The 26,206-nt window shown below is 45.2% G+C and overlaps 1 protein-coding gene across 2 annotated transcripts in view; it reads left to right on the top strand.

The window, feature by feature from the left end:
- The window catches only part of Acly (ATP citrate lyase), a 39,523-nt gene extending 13,662 nt beyond the window's left edge, over positions 1-25,861 (top strand). The window contains exons 11-29 of one of the 2 annotated variants that reach the window (XM_046423970.2): positions 1,483-1,600; positions 3,536-3,690; positions 4,178-4,268; positions 5,391-5,420; positions 7,831-7,972; positions 8,271-8,439; positions 11,164-11,268; positions 11,987-12,183; positions 14,150-14,231; positions 14,796-14,906; positions 16,978-17,105; positions 17,835-17,928; positions 20,179-20,333; positions 20,741-20,891; positions 21,088-21,231; positions 23,221-23,334; positions 23,651-23,733; positions 24,409-24,485; positions 24,886-25,861. In XM_046423970.2, the coding sequence (XP_046279926.1) occupies positions 1,483-1,600; positions 3,536-3,690; positions 4,178-4,268; positions 5,391-5,420; positions 7,831-7,972; positions 8,271-8,439; positions 11,164-11,268; positions 11,987-12,183; positions 14,150-14,231; positions 14,796-14,906; positions 16,978-17,105; positions 17,835-17,928; positions 20,179-20,333; positions 20,741-20,891; positions 21,088-21,231; positions 23,221-23,334; positions 23,651-23,733; positions 24,409-24,485; positions 24,886-24,980 (2,241 nt within the window). In that variant the 3' untranslated portion in view covers positions 24,981-25,861. The remainder of the gene's footprint in view (positions 1-1,482; positions 1,601-3,535; positions 3,691-4,177; positions 4,269-5,390; positions 5,421-7,830; positions 7,973-8,270; positions 8,440-11,163; positions 11,269-11,986; positions 12,184-14,149; positions 14,232-14,795; positions 14,907-16,977; positions 17,106-17,834; positions 17,929-20,178; positions 20,334-20,740; positions 20,892-21,087; positions 21,232-23,220; positions 23,335-23,650; positions 23,734-24,408; positions 24,486-24,885) is intronic. The other variant, XM_046423971.2, reaches the window with a different exon arrangement.
- The last annotated feature ends 345 nt before the right edge of the window (positions 25,862-26,206 follow it).

Genomic DNA, 26,206 nt, shown 5'->3' with positions numbered 1-26,206 from the left:
TTCTGTTTGAAGCATAGGGAAAAAGCAAATTTTTACTTTCCTGCTTTCTCAGGATCAGTTTGTGGGACTGGCATGATTGTCCTCATTTTTCATATCCTGTCTTGACTCTGGATTTTGTGCACGTGGTTTTTTATCTCAGTCACTAGTGCCTTCTATAAAATGTTAGAATGAGTAAAGTGTTTTGATGACTTGGATGGATGGACTCCTGCCCTGATCCAGCCAGGGTTCCACCAGCCTGGGTCCCTATGCATGAGTCAGGGCCATGACCACATGCTTTAACGCCAGGGATGGGGTTGTAGTTCAGTGGTAGAGCACATGCCTAGCATTCGTGAGGCACTGGGTTCAAATCTCAGCACTGTATACAAACAAACAAACAAATGAATAAATAAATAAAGGTCCATTGATAACTTAAGAAAATATGTCTCAAGAGTTATCCCTTTCAATGTAGTCAGCTCGGGAGGCTGTTTATTATTCTGTACTGTTGCTCAGTGGGGTTATGCAGAAACATCAAATACATTCATTTTTTTATGTTTTGAAAATAATAATAAATGTCAGCCTTGGGGGCTGGGGTTGGTAGCTCAGTGGTGGAACGTTTGCCTGGCATGTGGGAGGCATTGGGTTTTAGCCTCAGCACCACACAAAAATAAATAAATAAAATAAAGGTATTGTGTCCATCTACAACTTAAAAAAAAAAAAAAAAACAGCTTGGAAGTCTGAGCTCTTCAGAAGGGAGGGACCATGCTTCATTAGTCCTGCCTAAAACAGGGTCTCCCTAAGTAGACCTGATTCAGTGGACAAAGTGAATACAGGTGCATCTTGGTAGCCCTTTTTTTGACTTGGGATTAACCCCCTGCAGTAAAGGCAGCACTCTTGGTGAGGGTTGGTAGGTGTGGAGCAGGAACAGCATAGAGCTTTCTGTAAAATGCCACTGTTGGCAGAGATGAGACTCCAGCTCATAAACTTGCTCTCTGTCTGGAGAAATAGTATTGGATATACTTAGAAATAGTATTGGATGTACTTTTCAGCTTATTATTTTCTCAGAATGGATGGAAATACATAGGAAGAGCTGTTCCCTAAGTCATTTAAGCTGCCTTGTCATTGAAGAAGACTCTATACCTTTCCTAGGACCCCAACACAGACACACACATACCCGCAATTGCAATGAGTGGTAAAATGACTTAGGACAAGAGAGACGATCAAGCCCTGCTGAATTTGGAGGCCTAGTGAATCAGGATTTCGAGGAGATTGGCTCTCAGCACCCCACAGATCCACCTCAGCAACATTACAAGTGGTCATGTGCTGGCCTTTGGGTTACACAGATCAGTAGCCATGTGTGTGATCCTTGACTACTAGTGCCTGCCGTGCTTCAGGGGAAGCAGCCCTTGTCATGTACACCTGGTACATTTGTTTATCATGGTTTTAGATACTTGGTTTGTGACTGCTTATTTTAGTTACATAACTTTCATTCCTTTGTGCTTCCAGGGCATTGTGAGAGCAATTCGAGATTACCAGGGTCCTCTGAAGGAGCACGAGGTCACAATCTTTGTCCGAAGAGGTGGCCCCAACTATCAGGAGGGCTTACGGGTGATGGGAGAAGTCGGTAAGATGGAGGACTTTTCTTTCCCTCTCAGCCTGAGGGTCTGTGGCCTGCCATTTTGGGATTGCTGCAAGAGAGTTGATCTTTGGGCTCTTTCATGCTCTCCCAATCCCTGTTCTTGATGTGTAACTTTCTTCTGCTTCCATTCTTAACCACCCCTGACAAGCTCCCTGTCTAAACTTGAGAATTGGCAGAAGAACATTGTCATTCAACTCTGTTTAAGAAATAGAGGGGCTGGGGATGTGGCTCAAGTGGTAGCGCGCTCGCCTAGCACGCGTGAGGCTCTGGGTTTGATTCTCAGCACCATATAAAAATAAAACAAAGACATTGTGTCCACCTTAAAAAAAAAAAAAAAGAAAAGAAAGAAATAGAACCAGGCACAGTGATACAAGCATGTAATCCTGGCTACTTCAGCGACAGGAGGTTCATGAGTTCAAGGGCAGCCAGAGCATCATATAAAGATGTTATTACAAACAAACAAACATGGAAGGACTTTCTATGACCCCAGGATAGTAGCCATGAGAGGGTTGAACAGAGAAACCGCACAATTTGACTTAGGTTTGACTGGGTTCTTTGTTGGGTGGGGAGTAGATAGAAGAGCAGCATTAGTAGAAGCAGGGAGACCACCTAAGAGGCTGTGGCCATGTTCCGTCATAGGAATGGTGCTGGGAGTGAGAGGTGGAGGGGTAGAGGAAGCAGGCTCAGGACCACTGGTTGCTGGTGTGTGGAGGAAAGAGGAGAGGGGTTGAGCAACTGGCATAATGGGAGAGGTTGCCCCCAGTTGAGATGGGGAGGAAAGGAAGTGGGGGTGTGGTACCATGTTGATTTCCTTTCACCTTTTTGTGTTTTGAGTGACTCGTGGCTTCATGAAATCCTCTACTCAGAGCTTTCAAGAAGCTGGGGATCATGTCTCATCAGTCAGAACTAAAGTACGGTCTCCCTAAGTCAACCTGAGTGAACCTAAAGCAAGTGAAATTGGGGACCAGCAGCTTTGGTCTTAAATGCCAATACTTTTGCTAAAAGCAGTTTTGTGTAGAGCAGGACTTCATGTGAAGTTCCAGAGTGAGACAGATAGAAAATGCTCTTGCTTGGTGAACTTACTCTCTAATGAAAGAGAAAATCTTTCCATTTCCACATTTTTCCAAATTTGGTGTCTGTGCCAAACACTAGCCCTCTCCCCCATGCCTAAATCACTGGGTACCAAGTGCTGGTTTCCAGTTACTTAACATGGAGTGCCTCCTATGGACCAGGCACTAGGGCAGCACAGTGAATGTTACTAGGTTGCGCTCTCACAGTTGGAACATTAGACAGGTAAGCAACTGGATGAAGATTCTGTTAGGATTCTGTGGTGTGGAGATGGCCTTTGAGGCCAAGTAGCACTTGGGTTGACTGAGTGATGTGAGATCAGTCAGGCCAAGATCCTTGGCTTGGGGCTGGGGTTGTAGCTCAGTGGTAGAGTGCTTGCCTAGAACATGTGAGGCATTGGGTTCCATCCTCAGCACCACATAAAAATGTAAATAAGTAAAATAAAGGTATTACATCCATCTACAGTATAAAGATCCTTGACTCCATGTAGAGCCCTGAAGAACGAGCAGGGTATTTAGGACAGAGAGACCAGGCTAGGGAAGCAGGTGCCTGCCAGTGCTGGTGAGGAGGGTTGGGGAGCCAGCATATAAGCCAAGGCTAGAGGAATGCATGCTAACAGTACATTTGGTCATTTGAGTCTTGCCAGTAAAGCCATTTCTTCTTGTCAGCAGGTGATCTTTAGAAAGATTTGTTTAGTGGTGAGATTTTTATGGTTGATTTGTCCTGGATAATTGTTCTTGTACCAAAAGCGCCACACATTGAGCAGGGCAGTAAAGGGGCCTTTGAGGAGTCCCATGTACTTGGGCAATTACTCAAAGACTTGAATCATGGGTTCTTCTCCTTCCTGCACAGGGAAGACCACTGGGATCCCCATTCACGTCTTTGGCACAGAGACTCACATGACAGCCATCGTGGGCATGGCCCTAGGCCACCGGCCCATCCCCAATCAGCCACCCACAGCAGCCCACACTGCCAATTTTCTCCTCAATGCCAGTGGGAGCACGTCGGTAGGTACCAGCCTTCCTCCTACCTTAACAGAAGGAATCATCTTGTTTTCCCACCAGTCCCCTAATCTAGGATATAGTGCCTCTCCTTTGCCATTTAGGGACACAGGGGAAATATCGCTAAATCCTACAAGATTGGTTTCTGGATCCCTGTGCCAGGTGGTGGTTTTTTTTTGTGTGTGTGTGTGTGTATGTGTGTGTGTGTGCGCCCCAGACAAGGTAGAATAATGGAAAGACTGAGGATTTAAAGTCACACCTGAGTTAAAATCCTGACTCTTCTCCATTTGTATTTCTGTAACATGAGATGTTATTAATTTCTACCTCAGAAAATTAATAGAATAGTGTTTTTGGAAGCAGCTTCTAAAGAACAACGTTGTACATAATTTTTTTTCACTGATTTCTTTGAGGCTCTTAAGAACTAGTGGCTTCCCTCCATCCCCTGCCATCCATACCTGTGACTCTAATCTTTTTCTCTCCTTGAACCACCCAGACTCCAGCACCCAGCAGGACAGCGTCTTTTTCTGAGTCCAGGGCTGATGAGGTGGCACCTGCAAAGAAGGCCAAGCCTGCCATGCCTCAAGGTAACTCCCCGAGGTTTCGCACATTGCAGGGACTGGCCTCAGTGCCTTCCCTCCTCTTCTCTTGCTTGATCCTGCTTGGGCCAACAGAGCAGAGGTGACGGAAAGCAGTTTGGGCTTCTCTATGAGCGTGGACTTGGGGCACAGGGTGAGAACTAGACACGAGGCTGAGGTGACTTAGCCTTGCCTGTGGGTGCTCCTGAGGACCCACTCTGTGCTGGGTCACCTCACTCTCCATCTGCTTCTACCCCTGGTTCTTCCTGGGGAGTTATCAGCTGATGAAGGAGGCTATGGGGGAGACGGGGTTTGAGAAATAACAGGAGATGGGAAGTTCTCCCAGATTCCTCCTGAGCGCAGGGCAGGAGCTGGGAGCTCAGGCCACAGAGTAAGCTCCTGCAACAGTAGCCCACCCAACTCTCGGGCACACATTCTCTACTGTGCGAATGCAGTGTAAGAAAGGACCTTGTCTGCTAGCCCATCCATACCTTGCCTAATTCATCTTTGTCCTGATTCACTGAAATGTGACCCTGGCCAGCCTTGGTACCAGCATTAGCTGAGCATCACTGGTACCACTAGGCCTATGTGGCCTGTGCAGCCTCTGCCTGATACAGACTGTGCTAAGGCGTTTTGGGAAATAGTGACACTAGGTCCAAGGGCTCCTGAGTAGGAGCCACTGCCCTGTGGTCCCCAAGCCAGCAGCTTTGTTCCTGGCAGAGAATGACAGATCCAGCCCCATGCTGGTCTAAACACCATGCTGTACTTCATGGGGACAAAGAGGAATGGGATTAAGAGGATAAGACCTGGCCAGCCTGAAAGCCCAGTTGGGAGTATGTCACCCAGCTGTCCCTCCAGAGGACTGGGGGAGGCTGGTGTTCAGCACTCCCACCTAACCTTCATCCCCCTACCCGCCTTCCACACCCCTTGGTCCTTTGCCCTTTCCTGCTCCATTTCCGTTGGCCGGTGTTTTTGCCCATTCTGTTGGCTTTTCTCCTGTCCATTGCAAAAATAAACAGGGTATCAGTGCAGAAAGGCTTGTCCATGGGGCCCTTCCCTGTTCCCACTCTCCTGCCAAAGCCTCCAGCTGTCAGCAGGTCACTCAGTTGCCTTGGTCATTTTCTTTGACAGATTCAGTCCCAAGTCCAAGATCCCTGCAAGGTAGGATGCCCTCACCCTGCTCCACTTCTGCGTGTGGCTTTGTTAGTGGGTTACGATTTTTCCGTGTGCTTTGTTTCTTCCTCTCCTGGTGGGTTACAGTGTTGTCTGGTATATTTTCTGTCCCTGCCTCAGTGTAGCCTGCCCTGAAGTCTTAGTCTTTGCTCTTTGTCCCTTCCACCTCTGGTCAGTACTCGCCTGCACCCAGCGCTCTCCTCACTGTGGCTGGCTGTCTCTGGCTGCTTGCCTGGGAGGGAGGTGAAGTGAGAGCCATGCCCACAGCTCTGGAGAGTGCAAGGGTGTCAGGAGGGAGGGTCCCCTGGGAAGGAGGGAGCCATTCAGCTGTAAGGGGAGTGGCAGAGAGTAGTAGGTGTCAGTGTCTGCTGGCGTGTGCAGGGAGCCGCGAATCACCCCTGATGCTCATCTGCATTTCATGATGTCCTCGTCTTCTCACTTGGCCTGCCTCATCTTCCGCACTGTGAACTTCATTCCAGGGCGCTAATACCAGAACAGGTTTGATAGAAGAACAGGATAGGCAGAGAGAGAGAGAGAGGAACCCGTGTATCTGTAGATGAGGTCACTGGAAGGGATCAGGGCTTTGGTGTCTCAGTTTAATACAGTGCACGTTTCCTGCATGTGCATGCCCTTGCCTGTTGATCGTGGACTAGATTAATCAGATCTGAGCTTTAGGGCTGCCATATAACTTTTTGACATGTGCAGCTGTGGGACAGGAGAGTCTTCTGAGGTGACTTGGACCTCTTGCTTGAGGGACGGGAAGGCCTAATTAGGCAAGGGACAGGGACAGACTTAAGTCCTCAGCTTGCCACTCAAAGGAAGGAGGCCTCTGAGTGGGGGGCTTTGTTCCTTTGCTTGCTGTAACAGCTATGGGGAGAAGTGGACAGAGGAGGGTGGTCAGGGAAGAGAACAGGTCAGGCTGAAGGGAGTGAGCCGTCCCTCAGCAGGGCCAGAGGAGGAGCCTGGGTTGAGGGGACACACGTACCCTCTCTCTCCCACCAGTATTCTGGGGCCTCCCTGCTGCTGGTGGCTCATGATGGCCCCTTTGTTTCCCTGGGCTTGAGGAGGCAAGCACTTGAGCTCTGCCCTTTTGTGCTGGAGGTGTGTGTGGGTTTGTGGAGATGTGGGTTTTGTCTCTCTGAAGACAGATGGGTGCAGATGTGTGTATGTGGCACATGCTCACCCCCTTGGAATGACACAGGCCCCAGTGGCTCATAGTCTTCCTCCTTGCACATTGAGTTGCTTCTTAAGTCATTTCATATTTCTGGTTCTAATGCTAGATGATCTTGGACTACTGTCATTTGGCTTTTCTGGGCTTTAGTTGCTTGGGGTTAGAAATTGTAAGAATGGGGTTAGATATCTTCCATTGTTCTGAGATCCCATGTCTCATCTGATCCATAGTTCCAGGTGTCAGTCCTAGGAATCTGCAAAGCTTTCTGTCCTGAGAAGCTTACTGCTGGCCTACACAGGGATTTAATCAGTCCTTGAACTTGGTTAGCCATGCCTGCACGAGTACTTTAGGTTAATTAGTACCGGATGCCACTCAGTAGATGTGTTGTTCTCCTTGGAGATCTCAGAACCTCCCCTAGGACTGCTTTCCTGACTCATAGGGAGTTGAAGGGGGAGCTACCTGCTAGCCCTGAGGATTTACTTCCACCAGCTCCGTTTGTTCTCTTCTGCCCCCCATCATTTTCTACTCACCAGAGAGCCTGTTATATCCAGAGTATTGTTATGAGCATTGAGAGAAGGGAGGAGTAGGAGAGGAGGTCATCGGGCCTGTGCTGCAGCTTGCTCTCCTGCCTTGTGCCAGAGCCCAGTGAGAGCTCAGATACGGCTGCCCTGTCTTCTGTCCTAGCTGCCGCACGCTTCTTCATTGGACCTACACTGACCCAGAATTTTTGAGAATTCAAACCCTGACCACAGTTATTTTTGTGTCCAGAATTCCAGCGTGATAAGCATTGTTGGGGAGTTGTTTAAGTCCTGAGGCTATCAAAATGGGGAGAGCTGAACATTTTTTATAGAGACCTTAATTTATTAAAACCACAGGGATGCACCCTGATCACTTTTCCTGTGAAATTTGGCCTGGAGGAATTCTGGGTGGCTTCACTGATAGGGCCCGTTCTCTACATGGGGAGCCTTTTTTCTGTTCATTGAGGTGCTGTTTATCAGCCAGGCGGGTCTTAGCTGTTTTTGCTCTCTCTGCTGCCTCCTTCCAGAAAAATTGAGGCACCTCCTCCCCTAAAAGCTCTCAGAATGCCATCATCCTAACATTCTTTGCTATTTTGATGGGCCACCATCCTGGACTTGGGGCACAGACGGGTCTCGCAAGGCAGCCCATGCCCTTGGAGGTCTCCTGGCAGTGTATTCTGGGTGCACTCGCTGTGTCTTTGCCCACCAGGAAAGAGTGCCACCCTCTTCAGCCGCCACACCAAGGCCATCGTGTGGGGCATGCAGACCCGGGCCGTGCAAGGCATGCTGGACTTTGACTACGTGTGCTCCCGGGATGAGCCCTCAGTGGCCGCCATGGTCTACCCATTCACGTGAGTCATGCCCAGGCAGATAGCATAGAGATGGTTAACCAGTAGGATGCCTCCTCTCTCCCTTTGAGACAAGCCGGGGTGGGGGGGGGGTCAACTAGTTTCTGGCCTTTGTGGGGGAAGGGCTTGTACCTCCCAGAGACTGAGGCAGTTAGTATTTCTGGGGGATCTTTCCCCTTTAGATGGAGAATCTTTGAGACCATGCCTGTTCTCTTTCTAGGTGAAGTTCCTCCCCTTAGTTTCCCCCTCACCAGTCCTGACTGGTTGAGGGTGTCCTAACCCTTCTTTTGCTGTCTCACAGTGGGGACCACAAGCAGAAGTTTTACTGGGGACATAAGGAGATCCTGATCCCTGTCTTCAAGAACATGGCCGATGCCATGAAGAAGCACCCAGAGGTAGATGTGCTGATCAACTTTGCCTCTCTCCGCTCTGCTTATGACAGCACCATGGAGACCATGAATTATGCACAGGTAGATAGCAGGGCTCTGGGGGATGCAGGGAGGAGGCATTGGAGTAGGGTAGCGGGATGACTCTGGAATGGTGTCCACAGTTATGGACTTAGACAAAAGGGTTGGGAGTTGGGAGAGGCCAGTGTTTGGGTGTTTTCAGAAATCAGGTTAGGCCAGATAGGGGCTGCTTATGTAGACTTACAAAGGGCCAGTTCCAGCCTTAAATCTCCCATCAGATCTTCTCTGTGCTATCCAAAACTGGCTGAAAAAATGGGGTCAGAAATACTGGCTTAATGTAAAAGTATTACATATTCATCATAGAAACAAATTTAAGTACTTTTAATTATCACATCCTAGAAACATGGCTGCTAACATTATTTACACCTTTTCTACAACTTTTTTGGATTTTGAACAAATGGAGTAATATTGCACCTAGCTAGTGTATAATCATTCTTCAGTTATTCTTTCCACATCAGTAGATAACATGTTGGTAGCATTGTTTTTGCCTTTCCAAGTCTTGTGATGAACATCTTGGGTTAACATTTACATATATCCTTAATTAGTCTCCTAACATAAATTTCTACATCAGAATGTACAGGTTGGAAGCCTCTGATCCATCCTGACATCTGGGAAAGATGTAGTGGTATCAACTCCTATTGGTAGTACACCTTGTCCCCTTCTTCTTGTCAGCATTAAACATTTGTCAAAATTAATAGGTATTCTATTTGATTAGCATTTTTTTCCACACACACTCTGTTTTTTTTTTTTGGCACTAGGGATCAAAACAGTGTATGCTAGGGCTAAGCAAGTTCTCTACTACTGAGTTGTATTCCTAACCCCATAATTTGCCTATGCTTTACCACCACCACCACCACCGAGAACACAGACCCTCAGATAACCCACACAGGCACTTTACCACTGAGCTACACCCCCAGCCCATCTTTCCTTCCTTTCTTTCATTATTTTTGCAATGCTAGGGATTAAAACCAGTACCAGAGCTACATTCTCATCCCCCCCCCCTTTTAATTTTTAATTTTAAGGCAGGGTTTCAAGATGTTGTAGAGGCTAGCCTCAAACTTGCCTCAAACTTGCCATTCTCCTGCTTTAGCCTGCTGAGTAGCTGGATTACAGGTATATGTCACTGCACCCAGCTGCATGTTTTTTTTAGTTTTAGGTGGATACAATATTTTTATTTTTATGTGGCACTGAGGATCAAACCCAGTGCCTCCTACATGCTAGGCAAGCACTCTACCACTGAGCCACAACCCCAGCCCCCCAGCTGCATGTTTTTGGTTATTAACTAAGAGGAGTATTTTAAAAATTGGCCATTTCTTTTCTTTTTCTTTTTTTTTTGATGCAAACTCAATGATCATCATTATTTTGTTTTGTGGTTTGACAGCAAGAATAAACTTAATATTTAAACATAATCATCACTGAATTCATGATGTTTTATTCTGCAACCCTGAATTTTAAAATATAGACTTTGGATCTGTTTTTCTTCTGTTAGAATTAATGTAGGACCCAGAGCCAAACTGTTGAGAGAATCCTGTTTGGTCATTTGTTTTCTGTGACTTGCCCTCCTCCCCTTTTTTTTTCTTTTGGATGGTTGTCTGCTGTTTTGTAAAGCTCTTTATAGATTAGGGTATTGATTCTTTTTTATCTGATCCCATAGATTGGCTTATTCTAGTTTATGACTAGAAAACAAATTATTTTGATAATCAGATGACATGAAAAGAAAATGAATTGCTTTTTTAAAGATTAGAACAGACTTGGGCAAACTATTGCCTGAGGCACAACTTAGCTCATCACCTGTTCTTGTAAATAAAGTTTTGTCAAAACACAGCCAAACTAAAATGCACCAATAAAAAAAGTGGGAAAAAAAAAAACCAGTCAGCACCAGGCATAATGGCACATGCCTATAATCCTGATTCAGTAGGCTGAGGCAGGAGAATCGAAAGTTTGAGGCCAGCCTCTGCAAATTAACAACACACTGTCTCCAAAAAAAAAAAAAAAAGCTGCTGGGATTATAGGCATGTGCCACCACTTCCGGCTAAACTATGATATTCTTTTGGTACTGGTGAGTGAATCCAGGGGTTCGTAACCATTGAGCCATATCCCCAGCACTGTTTTGTATTTTATTTAGAGACAGGGTCTCACTGATTTCTTAGGGCCTCACTAAGTTGCCGGCTTTGAACTCAAGATCCTCTGCCTCTGCCTCCTGAGCTGCTGGGATTACAGATGTGTGCCACCATGCCCAGCTAAACTATGATCTTGACCCTTTACAAGAAGTCTTCTGGCCTCTGGTCCAGAGCCAGAGATTATTCTCGGATCCAACCCCTTCTGGGTTGCTTCTTCAACCCACTCTCTGGGCTGTGTGTGGAAGCAGCTTCTTTCACTCACAGGCCTTGCCCTTGCAGTGACATGGTGAAGACTGAACAGGTACCAGGCAAAAGCCAGGGACAGCTGTTTTCTGGGTAGGCACAAGAAATGGTAGGGATCTAAGAGTTGAGGTGAGAGAATGTAGTAGGGTCTTGGAAACATTTGCTTCTGCTCATTTACTAAATATCTGTGACACTCTCTACCCAGTGCCTCCTTTGGGGAGTGGGTTAGAGCAATCAGGGTAGGCAAAGACACCTGTGGGAAGGAGATGCATTGATTTGTCATGCGATGAGCCCTTGAACTATGCTGCCTTGCTGCCTGTCTGGGGTGAAGAGTTCACAGGAAGGCCCTGTTCTTATGCTTTAGATCCGGACCATCGCCATCATAGCAGAAGGCATCCCTGAGGCCCTTACGAGGAAGCTGATCAAGAAGGCAGACCAGAAGGGAGTGACCATTATCGGACCTGCCACTGTGAGTGTACCCTCTAGAAAACCTTTAAACTTGAGGTCCTTAGGGAACTTAAGTTTTTATTCTTATGTCCCTCTCTTAGACTGGGAAGATTGGGGAGTACTTGTGGAGTTAATTCAATTTCAGTTAGTTTTGAAAGTAAAACTCCACAGGCCATCACCTTTATAGTTCTAAGGGGCAGATGGAAAACTTTGGGGAGGCGGGGGACGGTTAGTGTTTATTTATAACCATAGCATAGTCTTTGATTATTCTTTTAACTGTAAACAGAAGAGAGGGCCACCTGGAAGCCTTACTTTTGACCTAAAGGTCTTCACATAAGAAAAAACTGTGCTTTGTGAATATTTTGTTTTCCTTAGTTGTTGCTTTAAAATTTGAAGCTAGGAGTTGAACTAAACAAGGGATCTTTATCTCAGAGGCAGGACATGATGGTGTATGGCGAGGCCCAGCTCTGCTGTACACCTCTGCTGGGTACATGGCCCTCTGGAGTAAGGGCAGTGACTCTTTTTAACCAGAAAAGCTTTTTTTTTCTATATAGTGTCTCAAGAAAAAAAAGAGATTCTTCCTAAGCAGGGAACTCCATAAGCAGATGTTAATTCTCTCAGCCATTTTCTCCCCAGTCTGGCCAGGGGGGCTAGGCAGGTAATATGGGGGATAACCGATTCCCCTGTACCCTGTGGTCAAAAAGGAACCTTCCTCCCTGATCTCCTTTCTGTCCCTGCAGGTTGGGGGCATTAAGCCAGGGTGCTTTAAGATCGGGAATACAGGCGGGATGCTGGACAACATCTTGGCCTCCAAACTGTACCGCCCTGGCAGCGTGGCCTACGTCTCACGCTCTGGAGGCATGTCCAATGAGCTCAACAACATCATCTCCCGGACCACGGATGGCGTCTACGAGGGTGTGGCCATTGGTGGGGACAGGTAATGAGCTGGAGGCCAGGGAGGGGCCTCCCACAGTGAGACTTGGCCATTGAGGGGTGTTGCTTAAGTCCAAAAAAGAGGTTTTTCTACTCATGCCTCAGTGCTGACTGAATTACAAAATCAGAAAATATAGGGAAATGGGTTTTTAAAGGTGTTTCAGGGCTTTTGATGTAATTCCTTTTTTTTCCTTCTTTTGGTTCTAAAATGCAGCCAGAGGGAGGCAGCAGAGTGCAGGGGTTAGGAGAACCAGTTCTGAAATCAAAGACCTGAGGAGTTCAAATCCCAGTTTCCTGTTTCTCGGCAGGTGTCCTAGGCAGGTCACTTGATCTCCCTAGACTGCCACCATCCTTACCTCTCAAAATGGGTCAAATAAATGCTCCCACCTCATGGGGTTGCTCAGAGGGCTAAGTGAGGTACTTAAAGTAGCTAACACATGGCCTGATACTTAGTAGGTGCTCAGAAAATGTTAATTGTATTAAATGGGAGTATCATCATTGTTGTTGTTAGTGGGAATGATGATCAATAGATCATCAGTAGAGTAATGCGGAGTAATGCCTGACACTAGTCCATAATACTAACCATTGATGTTTATTTTTGTTGCTATTCCTACCACTGCTGCTGTCTGGCTGAAAAAACCAAAAGCTGTTGGGAGAGTGCTTCACCTTGTCCATCTCCCTGGCTCTTCGTGTCAGACAGGATACCCATAGGAAGGACTTCTGCTGCAGATTTAGGGGGGTGGTCAGAAGGGAATGCTAGTCCTTGGGTAGTCCCTGACCAAAGGTTTCACATCATAGAAGTCTAGAAAATGCTGCTTGCTGTACTGTCCCCTTGGACATATAATGCTCTTGAAGGTGTGGAAAGCACACAGAGCTACAGAGAAGTCTACTTAGATTTACTTCTCTTGCAAACTCTTCTGACATTAGAAAATAGAAAAAGTATATAGAACTGCAGGGGCTGTAGCTCCGTGGTGAAACACTGGCCTCGCATGTGTGAGGCTGTGGGTTCAATCCGCAGTACTGTAAAAAAAGGAGGGGGGCTAGAAATTTCAGCAACAACCTGCCATCCTAGAACATGGCTTCACATGAACTAAATAGATTAATTATCTATTGCTATGTTAAAAAAAAAATTGCTCCCAAGCAGAATGGCTTCAAGCAATGATAAATACTTATTCTTGAGGTTTCCGTGGTTCAGCATTCAGGAGAAGCTCAGTAGGGCAGGCAGTTCATGAAGTTGCAGTTGTCAGCAGGGCTGCAGGCTGCTGGATGAATGCTTGCCTGTAGTTGGAGATGGCTCTTTCACATAACTGGCTGATTGGCTATTCTTTGGGCTTCGTGAGTGTCCTGAGGACCTGGCAGTTATCTAAGGACTGGCACTCTCCTCTCAGTGAGTGATTTCTCTTGAGCAATTTAAGAGAGAGTGCCAGACACACTATTTATTTTTATGTGGTGCTGAAGATAGAACTCAGTGCCTGATGCATGAGAGGCATGTGCTACATACAACCTCAGCCCCCGCCCCCCAAGACACTCTTATAACCTAGTCTTGGAATTCTGTGTCATGGAATACCCTGCCATCTTTTGTTCATGAGAATGTAAATCTGACCCATGTTCCAAAACAAAGGTATCTGGTTCTACTTTTTCCTACAAATTTGTGGATGTAGTTGAAAACCACCACACATGTGCTTCTCATCTCATACTGCTGAATGAACCTTTTTTGTAGGCTTATTCTGTGCCCCGTCTCTTCCTCTGCAAACTAAATAATTCCACTACTTTCTCTAGTTCTCTTGATATTTGCTACCTTGCCACTTTCACCCACCTCCGTTATTCCTGGGGCTTCTCTAAACCTCAATGGACATCCACACCCTTGAAAAAAAATCAGTGTCTCCAGTATATACAGGGGTGCTTCACATATCTGCTTAGACCTTTCCAGACCACCTTCTGATCCTCTCTGTCCTCCCTGCTGTCATCAGGTACCCCGGCTCAACATTCATGGATCACGTGTTACGTTACCAGGACACTCCAGGAGTCAAAATGATTGTGGTTCTTGGAGAGGTGAGTTAGGATTTTAAATTACTCCCCACCCCACCCCACCCCCCTTTTAAAAAACATTCTGTGCTGGGGATCAAACCCAGAACCTTGCATATGCTAGGCAAATGCTCTATGACTGAGGTAAAACCCCCAATTACCCCCTCCAATTTTTTTATGATTATAGAAATAATGCATAATCTCAAGTTTTTTAGAGTCAAGCATTTTTTAGTTAAAAATCCAAGCATTTTGGTTGTGTGTACCAAAGGTCACAGTTTCTTGTCAGTCATACTCCGGAGACACAGCCCAGAGGTTGTCACTGTTGGCTCCTCTGTGATGTTTCTGAAAAATCATGCTCTTTGGAATTCCTCCCTTCTTTCAGGCTGACTCTCCCCAGTCTAAACTTTCTGTCATTTGGCCAAGGCTTACATACTCCCATTTTTGTAGCTAAGTTGTATATCTTAGGACACAAGTGACTTTTGTCCCCTGCATGATTTGGGGCAATTTTTCCTATTGTAGTGCTGGTCCTGGAATGATTCAGGACGAGCTCCACTAACTTGTGGACTTTTCTAATATTCTATTCCTTGGCAGATAGGAGGCACTGAGGAATATAAGATCTGTCGGGGCATCAAGGAGGGCCGCCTTACCAAGCCAGTGGTCTGTTGGTGCATTGGGACGTGTGCCACCATGTTCTCTTCTGAGGTATGGTGGTTCCCTGTTCCAGGTCACAAATGGGTGTGGAGTGGGGGCAAGAGGGAGGGTTTGAGGGGAGCTATGTGGTCATTGCATTAAGCAGCTAGCTCCATCAGTAAATGTGCCTTACTTGCTTGGGTACTACAAAGCCCAGACGGGCCCTGCTCTCCGGGAGCTTATGTCCACTTGGAAGAGACATTCTCATCAGCAGATTAAGGTCCACACAGAACTCTCGAGTCCCTACTTGCTGTCTGTAGGAGTTGAGGCTTAGATGAGAAGGTGATGCATGAATGGCATTTAGGGCCAGTGCAAGAGGCTGAGGAGGAAGAGGACATAGATTCAGCTGGGGAGGGGCCTGGTAGGGACACCATGTTGGAGAGGCTGGATAGGAAAAGGGGCTTGTGCTTGCTGTGTTAAAATGACATAATGCATGTGAAAGTGCCTGGCAGCATATATATATTAGGTGTCAAATACAAACATTGTCTGAGCTTTTGCTCTCCGCTAAGCTGAACTGTTTGTTTTCTGCTGGGGCCACACTTGAGCAGCCCCTATGATGCAGCTTAGACAAGTTCTGTATCTTGAGATGGTTCATCACATAAGAACTTGTCAGCAATTAGTTCATCAGTGTTGTGGAATAGCCTGTGGGCATAAAGCCTTACCTTAGTGCTGTATATGTATAGAGAGTAAAGTTGGCCTTCAAGGCTTCCTACAGCAATGACAAGTTGTAAACTTGAAGTGTTTCCTACTAGCAAGCCTTGGTCACACTATTCTTTCTCCCTAGAAAGCTGACCTTTCCCCATCAGATTCCTGCCTACCTCCAACTGGCAGTTTGTATCCAGTTTTAGAATGCACATCTCCTTCAAAGGAGTAATTTCATTTCTGCACATTTGCCCTATGGGCATGCATGCAAGATATTTCCAAGTCTAATGATGCCCACTGCCATGTGGTAATGGCAAAAGATGGAAAGAACCTAAATGCTCATCGGGCTGTGTTATCATGTTACAGCCCCATAAAGGAAAACTGGGCAGGCATGAAAGGAATGAGGTGAATCAAATTACAAGAAAGGGTAGGATGGGGCCAACACAGTGGTGCACACCTTGTAATTCCAGTGACCAAGAAGGCTGAGGCATCAGAAGTTCCAAATCAGCCTAGGCAACTTAATGAGACCTTATCTCAAAAAATTAAAAGGACTGGGCATATAGCTCAGTGGTAGAGGACCTCTGGGATCAATCCTCAGTGCCATCAAAAAAAGAAAAAAAAACAAAGGAAAAGAAAGTGCAAATGATGTTTGTACAGGTTGAATGTTAAGATTGCCCACTGTACCCCACCCTGAGTCAGGGTTTTGTACCAGATGTTTAGGATAGTTTATTTTCCTCATCATTTGATTAAAGACAGTTACCATGTGACTTGATGGGCCTTTCTTCTCTCTTGCTCTCTTCTGTGTTCCCCTGGATTTGATCTTACCTCAGTGCTCACTCTAACACAAGGGGGCAGTTGCCGATTGGCTCCACGTGGTTGTTGCTATGTGGAGATACAGGGCTACAGGTGGAAAATGTGACTTTTTTTAAAGAGGCTGGAAATTTATATTTTTGCATGATATCTTCTGAGGTTTTTAAGAAAAATGTTGGTGCATGTTTTATAAAAGTAGAATGAGACAATGAGACTGTCTGTGAACTCAGCTAGGCCAAGATTGCCAATTTTTAATCTTATTTCTCACATATTGCTCAAAACTAAGCCATGTTTCCCATGCCCCTGACCACTGACTGCCCCAGAGGAAGCTGGATGTGGCTTAGTATGAAGAAGGTTATTCTGGAATTGGCCTGGGCTTTGTACCCTGGCTTCAGTGTATGTTAGCCGTGTGATCTCAAGTAAGCTCCTGAGCTGTGCCTCATTTCCTCCTCTATAATATGGGAGTCATCCATCCTGCAAGCGTAGTGAGCATTCTTAAAGCTCAAATGGAGTGATTTGTAGAAACTGTTTAGCACAGGCCAGCTGTGATCAGCGCTGATGTTTCCTGGTACCCTTTTTTCTCCCTTGGGGGATTAAGAAGCCCAGTGAAGCTGTTGTCCTTTGCCTTCAGGTCCAGTTTGGCCATGCCGGAGCTTGTGCCAACCAGGCTTCTGAAACAGCAGTAGCCAAGAACCAGGCTTTGAAGGAGGCAGGCGTGTTTGTGCCCCGAAGCTTTGATGAACTTGGAGAAATCATCCAGTAAGTGGACCTTCAGGAAGAGTCTGGCCTCCCCCACCCTTTCCAAGCCCCTCTTGAGGACAACAGGCTCTTCTATAACGTTGGGGCATCTGATTGTTTCTGGTCCCTTTCAGGCATTTAGCACAACTGTGTGGACAGTGCAAGATCATTGTTCTCTTGGCTTTTGTTGTTTTGATTTAGAGCAGCAGGTCCAGTTTCTGAGCCCACAGCCTTGACCAGAAGTTGGTGGCTATAAATGAGAGATAAGCATGGAAATGTATCTCCTCTGATTGCTAAGTTGTTGGGCTCAAGAATAGAGGCAGGAGGATTATAAGTTCAAGGTCATCCTTGGCAACTTACTGTTTCAAAGTAAAAAATATAAATTTTAAAAAGTGGGGATATGTAGTTCAATGGTTTAGTGCTCTTGAGTTAAGTCCCCGGTACCACCAAAAAAGTTGTTGGAGATCCCATTGTCTCTTCTTCTACCTCCTAAGTTTGACTCTGCTCCCCCCTGTCCTTTGTTGGACCCAGATCCAGCTTTCTATCAAGCCCCATCCTGAGGAGATATGGGGCGGAGGAGTGAGGACAGTCCTGGCCAGCACTTTTCTTCACTTATTCTCATTATCCAACCTGTGACATGAACCACTGACAGCTGAGGTGGCCTGTGGTGTTAGACAGAGGAGCCCAGATTTATTAATCTATAAAATCTGCAGGAATGAATGTTGTTCCCTGCCTCTTTCTCCCTCGTAGGTCTGTATATGAAGATCTTGTGGCCAAAGGAGTCATCGTTCCTGCCCAAGAGGTGCCACCCCCGACAGTGCCCATGGACTACTCCTGGGCCAGGGTAGGTGCCTGGGATCCCTAGCAGTGAGGGTAGGGGAAACTTGGGGGACCAGTGGGGTAGGTTTTAAATTGATTTGGCTTTTCAAGGCCCTCTCAACTAGTTAAAAAGCAATGATGTTACCTCTCACTTAGAAACCTCGGTGATTAAATCTTGGACTTTGCCCACTGCCTGTTGCTGGAGCTTGTGAGATGAGTAAAACAAATATAGGTCCCACAGGGCCTGGGCAACCTGTGTCTCCCACATCTGTCACTTGATGAGGAAACAGAGGGTGCTGGGGCAATAATGTCCTTTAGAAATGTTTTGCATTTGGTAAGGGATTTTAGGGGTGAAGTTGATAGATCACTCTGCCTAATTGTCTATGGGGCATAGATGAAGAGCCAATATTCTTTTCTTGGGGGGGGGTTACCAGGGATTAAACCCAGGGATACTCAACCACTGAACCATATCCTCAGCCCTTTTTTTATTTTGAGATAGAGTCTTTCTAAGTCATGTAAGGCCTTAGCCTCCCAAGCTTATGGGATTACAGGTGTGTGCCTCTGTGCCTGGCCAATATTCTTGATATACAAGGACTCTTAGGAGTAAATGTTAAAAGATCCAATGACCACCAGGTATAGTGGCACACGCCTATAACCCCAGTGTCCCTGGAGGCTGAGTAGGAAGGGTACAAGTTCAAAGCCAGCCTTAGCAAATTAGCAAGACCCTATCTCTAAATAAAATAATAAAAAAGACCTGGGGATGTGGCTAGTGGTTAATTCCCCCTGGGTTCAATCTCAAGTACCAAAAAAAAAAAAAGATCCTGTGACCACTGGAGCATACCTGTATTCCCAACTACTTGGGAGGCTAAGGCAAAAGGATCATAGGTTCATGGCCAGCCTGGGGAACTTAATGAGACCCTGTCCCAAAATAAAATAGAAAGGGCTTGGAATGTAGGTCATGATAGAGTGCTTGCTTACTATGTGCACAGGCTGGGGTTGTGGCTCAGTGGTAGAGTGCTTGCCTAACCCATGTGAGGCACTGGGTTTGATTCTCAGCACTATATATAAAAAAAATAAATAAAATAATGGTCCATTGACAATTTAAAAATATATATATATATTGGGGGGGCTGGGCTTGTGGCTCAGTGGTAGAGTGCTCGTCTAGCACGTGCGAGGCCCTGGGTTCGATCCTCAGCACCACATAAAAATAAATAAAATAAAGGTATAAATATATATGTGTATATATATTAATTTTTTTTTAGAAGTAGTTGGACACAATACCTTTATTTTATTTATTTGTTTTATGTAGTGCTGAGGATCGAACCCAGGGCCTCGCACGTGCTAGACGAGCACTCTACCGCTGAACCACAATCCCAGTCCCATATATGTATATATTTTTAAAAAGGTGGAGGGGGGTAAACATAGGTAGGAAATGTCTTTTCAACATAAAAAAAAATGTACCACTTCACTTTATGAAAGGAACCAAAATAAAACTGATACCAATTTCCCCTAATAGGTTTGCAAAGATTGAATTATTTGATGATAAATTATGTTTATACAGGTGTGAGAAAACTCTTGCATTCATCCATTATTGATATGAGTGGAAACTGATAAAGCCTTTCTTTAGGCAGTTGAATAGTATCAGGTTTATTAAATTGTTCGCTAGGTGTGGTGACACACTCTGGTAATCCTAGTGACTCAGGAGGCAGAGGAAGGGGATGGGGGTTCATGAGTTCAGTCCCTTTCATCTTAGTAAAGAACAGGTTGAGAGGGCATTCCACCATTTCTACAGCTCTGTGTGTCAATACATTCTTGGTGGGGTGTTTGCAGCTATATCTGAAGTGTTTTAAAGATCTCCTTTGAGGTTCCTGCTTCAGTTTCTTAGCCAAGTGAACTTGGCTGGTTACTGAGCCTCAGCCTGGTTTCCTCTGCTGTAATAGAAGGAATGATTCTGCTTTGTGAAGTTAAAATGAACCAGTGGATGTAAACCGCTTAGTGCGCCGCCTGGCCCAGCAAATGCTCAGTAAAGGTTGGAACTTGTGCCAGTGTCAAGTGGGTAGGGTACCAGGTGTGGTGCCCTGTTTTCTATACTGCATGTCGTCTAATCAGAGGGCTTTTGCACTTAGTCCTTGGGAACTTTGGGAATTGTTGCTTGGCCACCAGAGTGGCCAAATCATTCTTGGGACACTTCAGTTCTGAGAGCACAGATGGTGGAGCTACAGAAATCTATGGTGGTCACCATAGCTCTATCTTCCTCTTCCTTATTTCTGCTCAGGAGCTGGGTTTGATCCGCAAACCTGCCTCATTTATGACCAGCATCTGTGACGAGCGAGGACAGGAGCTCATCTATGCAGGCATGCCCATCACTGAGGTCTTCAAGGAAGAGATGGGCATTGGTGGGGTCCTTGGCCTCCTCTGGTTCCAAAGAAGGTGAGTTAGTGACCTTACCCTATCAAAAGAGTGGGGCTGGGACAGCTTGAGTAGTGTGTCTAGGGTCAATCTTCTTTTTTTTTTTTTTTATATCAGGAATTGAACTCGGGCACTCAACCACTGAGCCACATCCCCAGCCCTATTTTGTATTTTATTTAGAGACATGCTAAAAATGGCTGAAGAAATAGATTTTAAACCCTCATTGCTAACTGTGTCTTAAAAGTAGCATTTGATAACAGAGAAGTCCAGAGGTTATGCCTTGGGGTTGGCATGAGACTTGATTGCAAGGGAATTACCCTTCTCGAATTTGAGCCATTTGTCTGGGGAGATGGGAGAATGGGAGTGTGGCCTTGTGGCTACTGGCCTTTATTCCATCTCTCCTCTCCATGCATCTGTATATCCTCTAGGTTGCCCAAATACTCTTGCCAGTTCATTGAAATGTGTCTGATGGTGACAGCTGATCATGGGCCAGCTGTCTCTGGGGCCCACAACACCATCATCTGTGCCCGGGCTGGGAAGGACCTTGTCTCCAGCCTAACTTCGGGGCTGCTCACCATTGTAAGTAGTTGTCATTCTGGGAGGAGAACAGGAAGGACATTGGGCTTTGACATCTGGCTGCTAGACTGCAACAGGGTCCTAGAAGGAGCCACTGAGTGTAAAACCCTGGACTGGGGCTGTTCAGGCGTCCTGGATTGGTTTGTGAAGTTGAAGATAACTTAAAGCTCAGGGCAGGATGTGCTTGTTTCTACTATAGGGGGATCGGTTTGGGGGTGCTTTGGATGCAGCAGCCAAGATGTTCAGTAAGGCCTTTGACAGTGGCATTATCCCCATGGAGTTTGTGAACAAGATGAAGAAGGAAGGAAAACTGATTATGGGTATTGGCCATCGAGTGAAATCTGTAAGTTATCTATCTACTTAATAGGGGGTGGAACTATAGGATGGGAGGTGACAGGAGGTGATTGGTTTAGTGAAAACACCCATGCTCCTAAGTTGCAAAAGCTAAAAGCTATGGATATGTCGGCAGATGCCAAGTATAAGGCAGCTGATCTAGGGATGTGGCTTAGTAGTGAAGCACCCCTGGGTTCAATCCTCAGTACCAAAAAAAAAAAAGAGGTGGCGTGTGTGGGTTAAAGAAACCTGTCGGTGGCCTTATGCTTGATAATGCCTCTTGCCTCAGTGGCAAACAACTCCACACATCTCAGTGGCCTACAAGGGCAAAGGTTTATTTTTTGTTCACATTACATGTGCTCCAGGTTAGGAGCCGCTCTGTTCTCTGTACTGCAGAGCACCCCTTCTTGGGTCTCATTTCAGAAGGAAAGTGGTAATGGCAGATCAGTGGGAAGGCTCTAACACTTCCACTTGGAAATTGCTCTGTTTTATTTTCCATCGTGTTTCGGATGGGTGCACCTAATATGGGGTAGGAAACTCATAAATATCAACACAAACATGGTGCCTATAATCTCAGCAGCTCAGGAGACTTACAAGTTCAGTTCAGACCAGTCTCAGCAACTTAGCAAGACCCGGTCTCAAAATAAAAAATAAAAAGAGCTAGGGAAGTAGCTCGGTGATAGAGTGCCTCTGGGATGAATCCTCATTACAAATAATTATTATTACTTCAAGGGAAGCTCAATTGGCAGAGACAAGTGGAGAAAAACAATAAATATTTAAAAGTTAATATTGTCTCATTCAGGGCTGAATGTCCCTGTAACATGTTACATGTACAAAAAAAGAGAAAGAAGACATAGTTGGCAGCTGCTTAGGGCCTTATAAGTAGGGGCAGCTTCTTAGTAAGTCCTTGGCCCTGTAACTCCAGAAACCTCATTTAGTTGGACAGTTCATTGATCTAGGTGAAGAGTGTGAATCACATTAAACAAGAGGGTCAGGTGTGTGACCCAGGACACCCCCGTCTAGGCATCTAATTGCTTGGTAGTCCTCAGTTTAGACATCCAGAGGTTGCTTGATGAGCAGGGACTATATTAGAACCTGCCAGGGGTGGTCGTTAGCTCTAAGGACCATTCCATCTAGGCCCTGCAGAACTTTGCTCAGGTTCTGAACAGGTCACGCCTTTCTAATCTACAGCTCAGGCCCTCTGTCTAAGATCATGCTATACCTGCTCTACAGCACTCAGGCCTTGGACTCCATCCTTTCTGAAGTCTGTGGGTTTGCTGAAGGAGGATGCCACTGGTATTGGGATTTGCTGTGTGCCTAAATCATTTCACTTCCCCACTGACAGATGTGGGTTTTTTTGTTTTGTTTTGTTTTGATTTTGGTACCAGGGACTGAACCCAGTGGCATTTGACCATTGAGCCACATCCATAGCCCCTTTTTATTTTTTATTTTGAGTTGTTGAGGCTAGTTTTCAACTTGTAGTCCTCCTGCCTCAGCCTCCTGAACTGCTGGGATTACAGGTGTGCGCCACCATGCCTGGCTAGGTGTGGGTCTTTTAAGAGATGGTTAACTCCATTCATCATCAAAGGTCTAGAGTTTTTCCTCAGATTGTGGGGATACTTTGCCACCTGACTTAAGAGTCAGGTGTACTTCCTGAGTGTAAAACCTTGTTAGCTTGACTAGGCCCTAGTGGCTAGAACCTAGGTCTTCAGTTGGAGCACCTGCTTAACACTGCATGGCTAACTTTTTGAATGTCTCCAAGGCGTGTAATGTAGAAGAACCTACAAATGTTTATTTTGAGACATGAGTGGACTTCAAAAACCTTTAGCACCACAGCAGTGTCAATCCCTGCTATGTGGAATAGTGCACATGGATGAGGTTCTAGAATCATTTCCAGAATAAGATGTGTGGCTCTGACCATTTGTGACCCAAGTATGAACATTTCCCTTAACAGCAGTGTTGGAGTGGGTTCCTCTATAACTTTGGGTCCATTTTTTAGATAAATAACCCTGACATGAGAGTGCAGATCCTCAAAGATTACGTCAAACAACACTTCCCTGCCACTCCGCTGCTCGATTACGCACTGGAAGTGGAGAAGATTACCACCTCAAAGGTAATAAAGGGAAAATTTGCTACTCGTGTTTCTGGGTGAGTTTCTTAGGGGAAATGGAAAGCAGTTTGATTGTATGTTCAAAATAAAATCTGGTTCCCTGGAAATTTTTATTTTTGTTGCATAACTAAATTGAACCAACAGAAGTGTGTACTAGCCATAGAGTCCTTTACTATACACTAGGAATTGAACTGACACAGTCTCCAGCACATGGGAGAGTTTGTGATTTTAAAACTCATAGTAATAGTAGTAACAGTGCAAAATTTAAAAAAAAAAAAGAGAAATGATGTTAAATGCTTTGAATTTTTTGCCTTCCCAGAAACCAAATCTTATCCTGAATGTAGATGGTTTCATCGGAGTTGCGTTTGTAGACATGCTTAGGAACTGTGGGTCCTTTACTCGGTGAGCACTGCAGCCATTTTCTTCTTCAGCTTTGATTTTTGTTCTTTCTTCCCAACCGTTGCCGACAGCTCGGTTCTTGTCCCCAATGCCAGTCTAATAACAAGGACATGGTTTTGAGAAAAAGGAAAAAGGCAGGTTATTTCTTTGCTAGCAAAGGAGAAACACAGGGGGCTCCTGTCCCAAAAGCTGTGATTCTGCCCATCAGCAGGAACAGGGGTTTTTTTTAAAAGAGGTAATTCAGAGAAAATGAGATTAGGGAGGAGAGATCAGGAAGAATGTGATGTGAGGGAGGAGAAGATTAGGGAAAAGAAGATCAGAGATCAGAGAAGATAAGATCAGGGAGGAGAAAGGGAGGAGATCAGGGAGAAGCAGGTTGGGAAAAAGAAAAAAAAAATGTAAGTTTCAAAGCCACAAGGGATACAGTCAAAGCATCAGGTGAACCCCTGATACACAATTATGAATAATGTATGCTCACGATAGAGAATTTAGAAAGTATAAATATAAAGAGGTATAAAAAGAAAACAAATATTGTCTCTAACCCTACCACCCAGAGCACTTCTTTTTCATTTTGAAACCAAAGAGCTGCTTATCCCCAGGCAGTAGTAGTTACTGGGTGCCTGGAGGAGGACAGTCATGTGAGCCATTTTAAAACTACAAGTTGATTGTGTGTTGCAGGGAGGAAGCTGATGAATACATTGACATTGGAGCCCTCAATGGCATCTTTGTGCTGGGAAGAAGTATGGGCTTCATTGGTGAGTTTACTGTTGTTTCAGGCAGTTTTTTCCCTTTAAGCCCCCATAGTTAAGCTGCACCACTTACCTGTGTAGTAAATAAATATCTATAACAGAGATGTCACACTTTTCTTAATTGTCATTCTTAATCCTTTCTTTCTTTAATATTCCCCTTATTTTTACCCTTGTTCCTTTATTCTTGGGAAGGGCTCTGATTGCTAGCCTAGGAAAATGGCATTAAATAACAGTTCCCCTTTTGCCAAGTGGCTGGTTTTACCTGTGGGATCCAAATTTACTTCCCCATTTCTTTATGCCTGCCCTTTTTTTGTGTCAGGAAGACTTTTTTCCCCCTCCCTCATCCTCTGCCCCTCACCAGGCTTCCAGACTCTATGAACATAAAGATGTATTTTCTCCATTTCAGGACACTATCTCGATCAGAAGAGACTGAAGCAGGGGCTGTATCGCCATCCATGGGACGATATTTCATACGTTCTTCCAGAACACATGAGCATGTAACCAAGCCAGGAGTCCTAGCACTGTAAAGTGAAGACAAGAACTCCTTGGGAAATAGCATGCAGACAGCTGGCAGTGGAGCCTGCTATAGGATGGGTCTGAATTGTAAGCCGCCACTGGTATGCAGGCACCAAACACCAACAGCCATGGGTAATGCCTTTTCAGTCCACACAAAGAAGCTTAATATTTTTTTTTTATAAGCATAGAAATAAAAAAAAACCAAGCCAATACTTGTGTCATTTTGCTCTGCTACCTGCTACCTGCTGTATTTATTATATGGAAGCATCAGAATAGTATTCTTCCTCCTTGTAGGATGTTATGATGTCACTTTCTTTTTTCTATCAGTTAAACATTTTTCCCTGCTTGGAGGAAGGGAATGAGACTTCAAGATATTATACATTTAAAGTATCTCCTGATGTCTTGTTTTTCTTCTTCCCTTTCCTCCTCCTCATAACATGAAGAACATTTGTATTAATTTGATTTTTAAGAATCTTTTTCTATGGGTTAAGGATTTATTTAGCACCCCACAGAAATGTTCTGTATTACAGGTCAAGGTCTGCTTACATGGGGAGAGGGGTGTGTGGGGGACCATTGCATCCTTTGCCATTGTCAAAAATGCGTGGAGTAGTAATTTAAAATGTAAAGTTGTAACCTACATATGTTTAAAATGGAAATGCCAAGCAAAAAGCTGTGAATGTCTTATGTCTTATGTTCTCTGTATTTATGCAGCTGACTTGTCTGTCTGTTACTGAAGTGTGGGTCCAAGGACTCGTCCCAGTTACTTTGCATCTATAATCCAGAGATGCTGGGTAGTTGCCATCTGTCTCTTCTCTTTATTATTATAGTTTCGTTTAAATAAACTATATAGTAACAATTAAAGCATACTGCTGTCTCATGTCATCCATATTCTTTTATCTGTATTCCTTCGAATTGTACTAATTCAGTACTATTTGGTTTTAAATTTTTAGTTCACTTTTTTTTTTTTTTTTTTTTTTTTTGCAGGGGTGGCGGTGGTGGCAATCAGGGATTGAATCCAAGGGCCCTCAACCACTTAGCCACATTCCACAGCCCATTTTTATTTTATTTTGAGATAGGGTCTTCCTAAATTGCTGAGACTGGCTTTGAACTTGTGATCCTCCTGCCTCAGTCTCTTGAGCCCCTGGGATTGCAGGTATACAAAACCACCCCGGATTTAGTCCACCCCTTGAAAAGAAAAATAGGAATAAAAC

Source organism: Marmota monax, unplaced genomic scaffold (assembly GCF_021218885.2).
Source record: "Marmota monax isolate L192 unplaced genomic scaffold, Marmota_monax_Labrador192_F-V1.1 WCK01_AAM20220418_F8-fsc00569, whole genome shotgun sequence".
Classification (NCBI taxonomy): domain Eukaryota; kingdom Metazoa; phylum Chordata; class Mammalia; order Rodentia; family Sciuridae; genus Marmota; species Marmota monax.
This window is presented reverse-complemented; position numbering and strand designations above follow the sequence as displayed.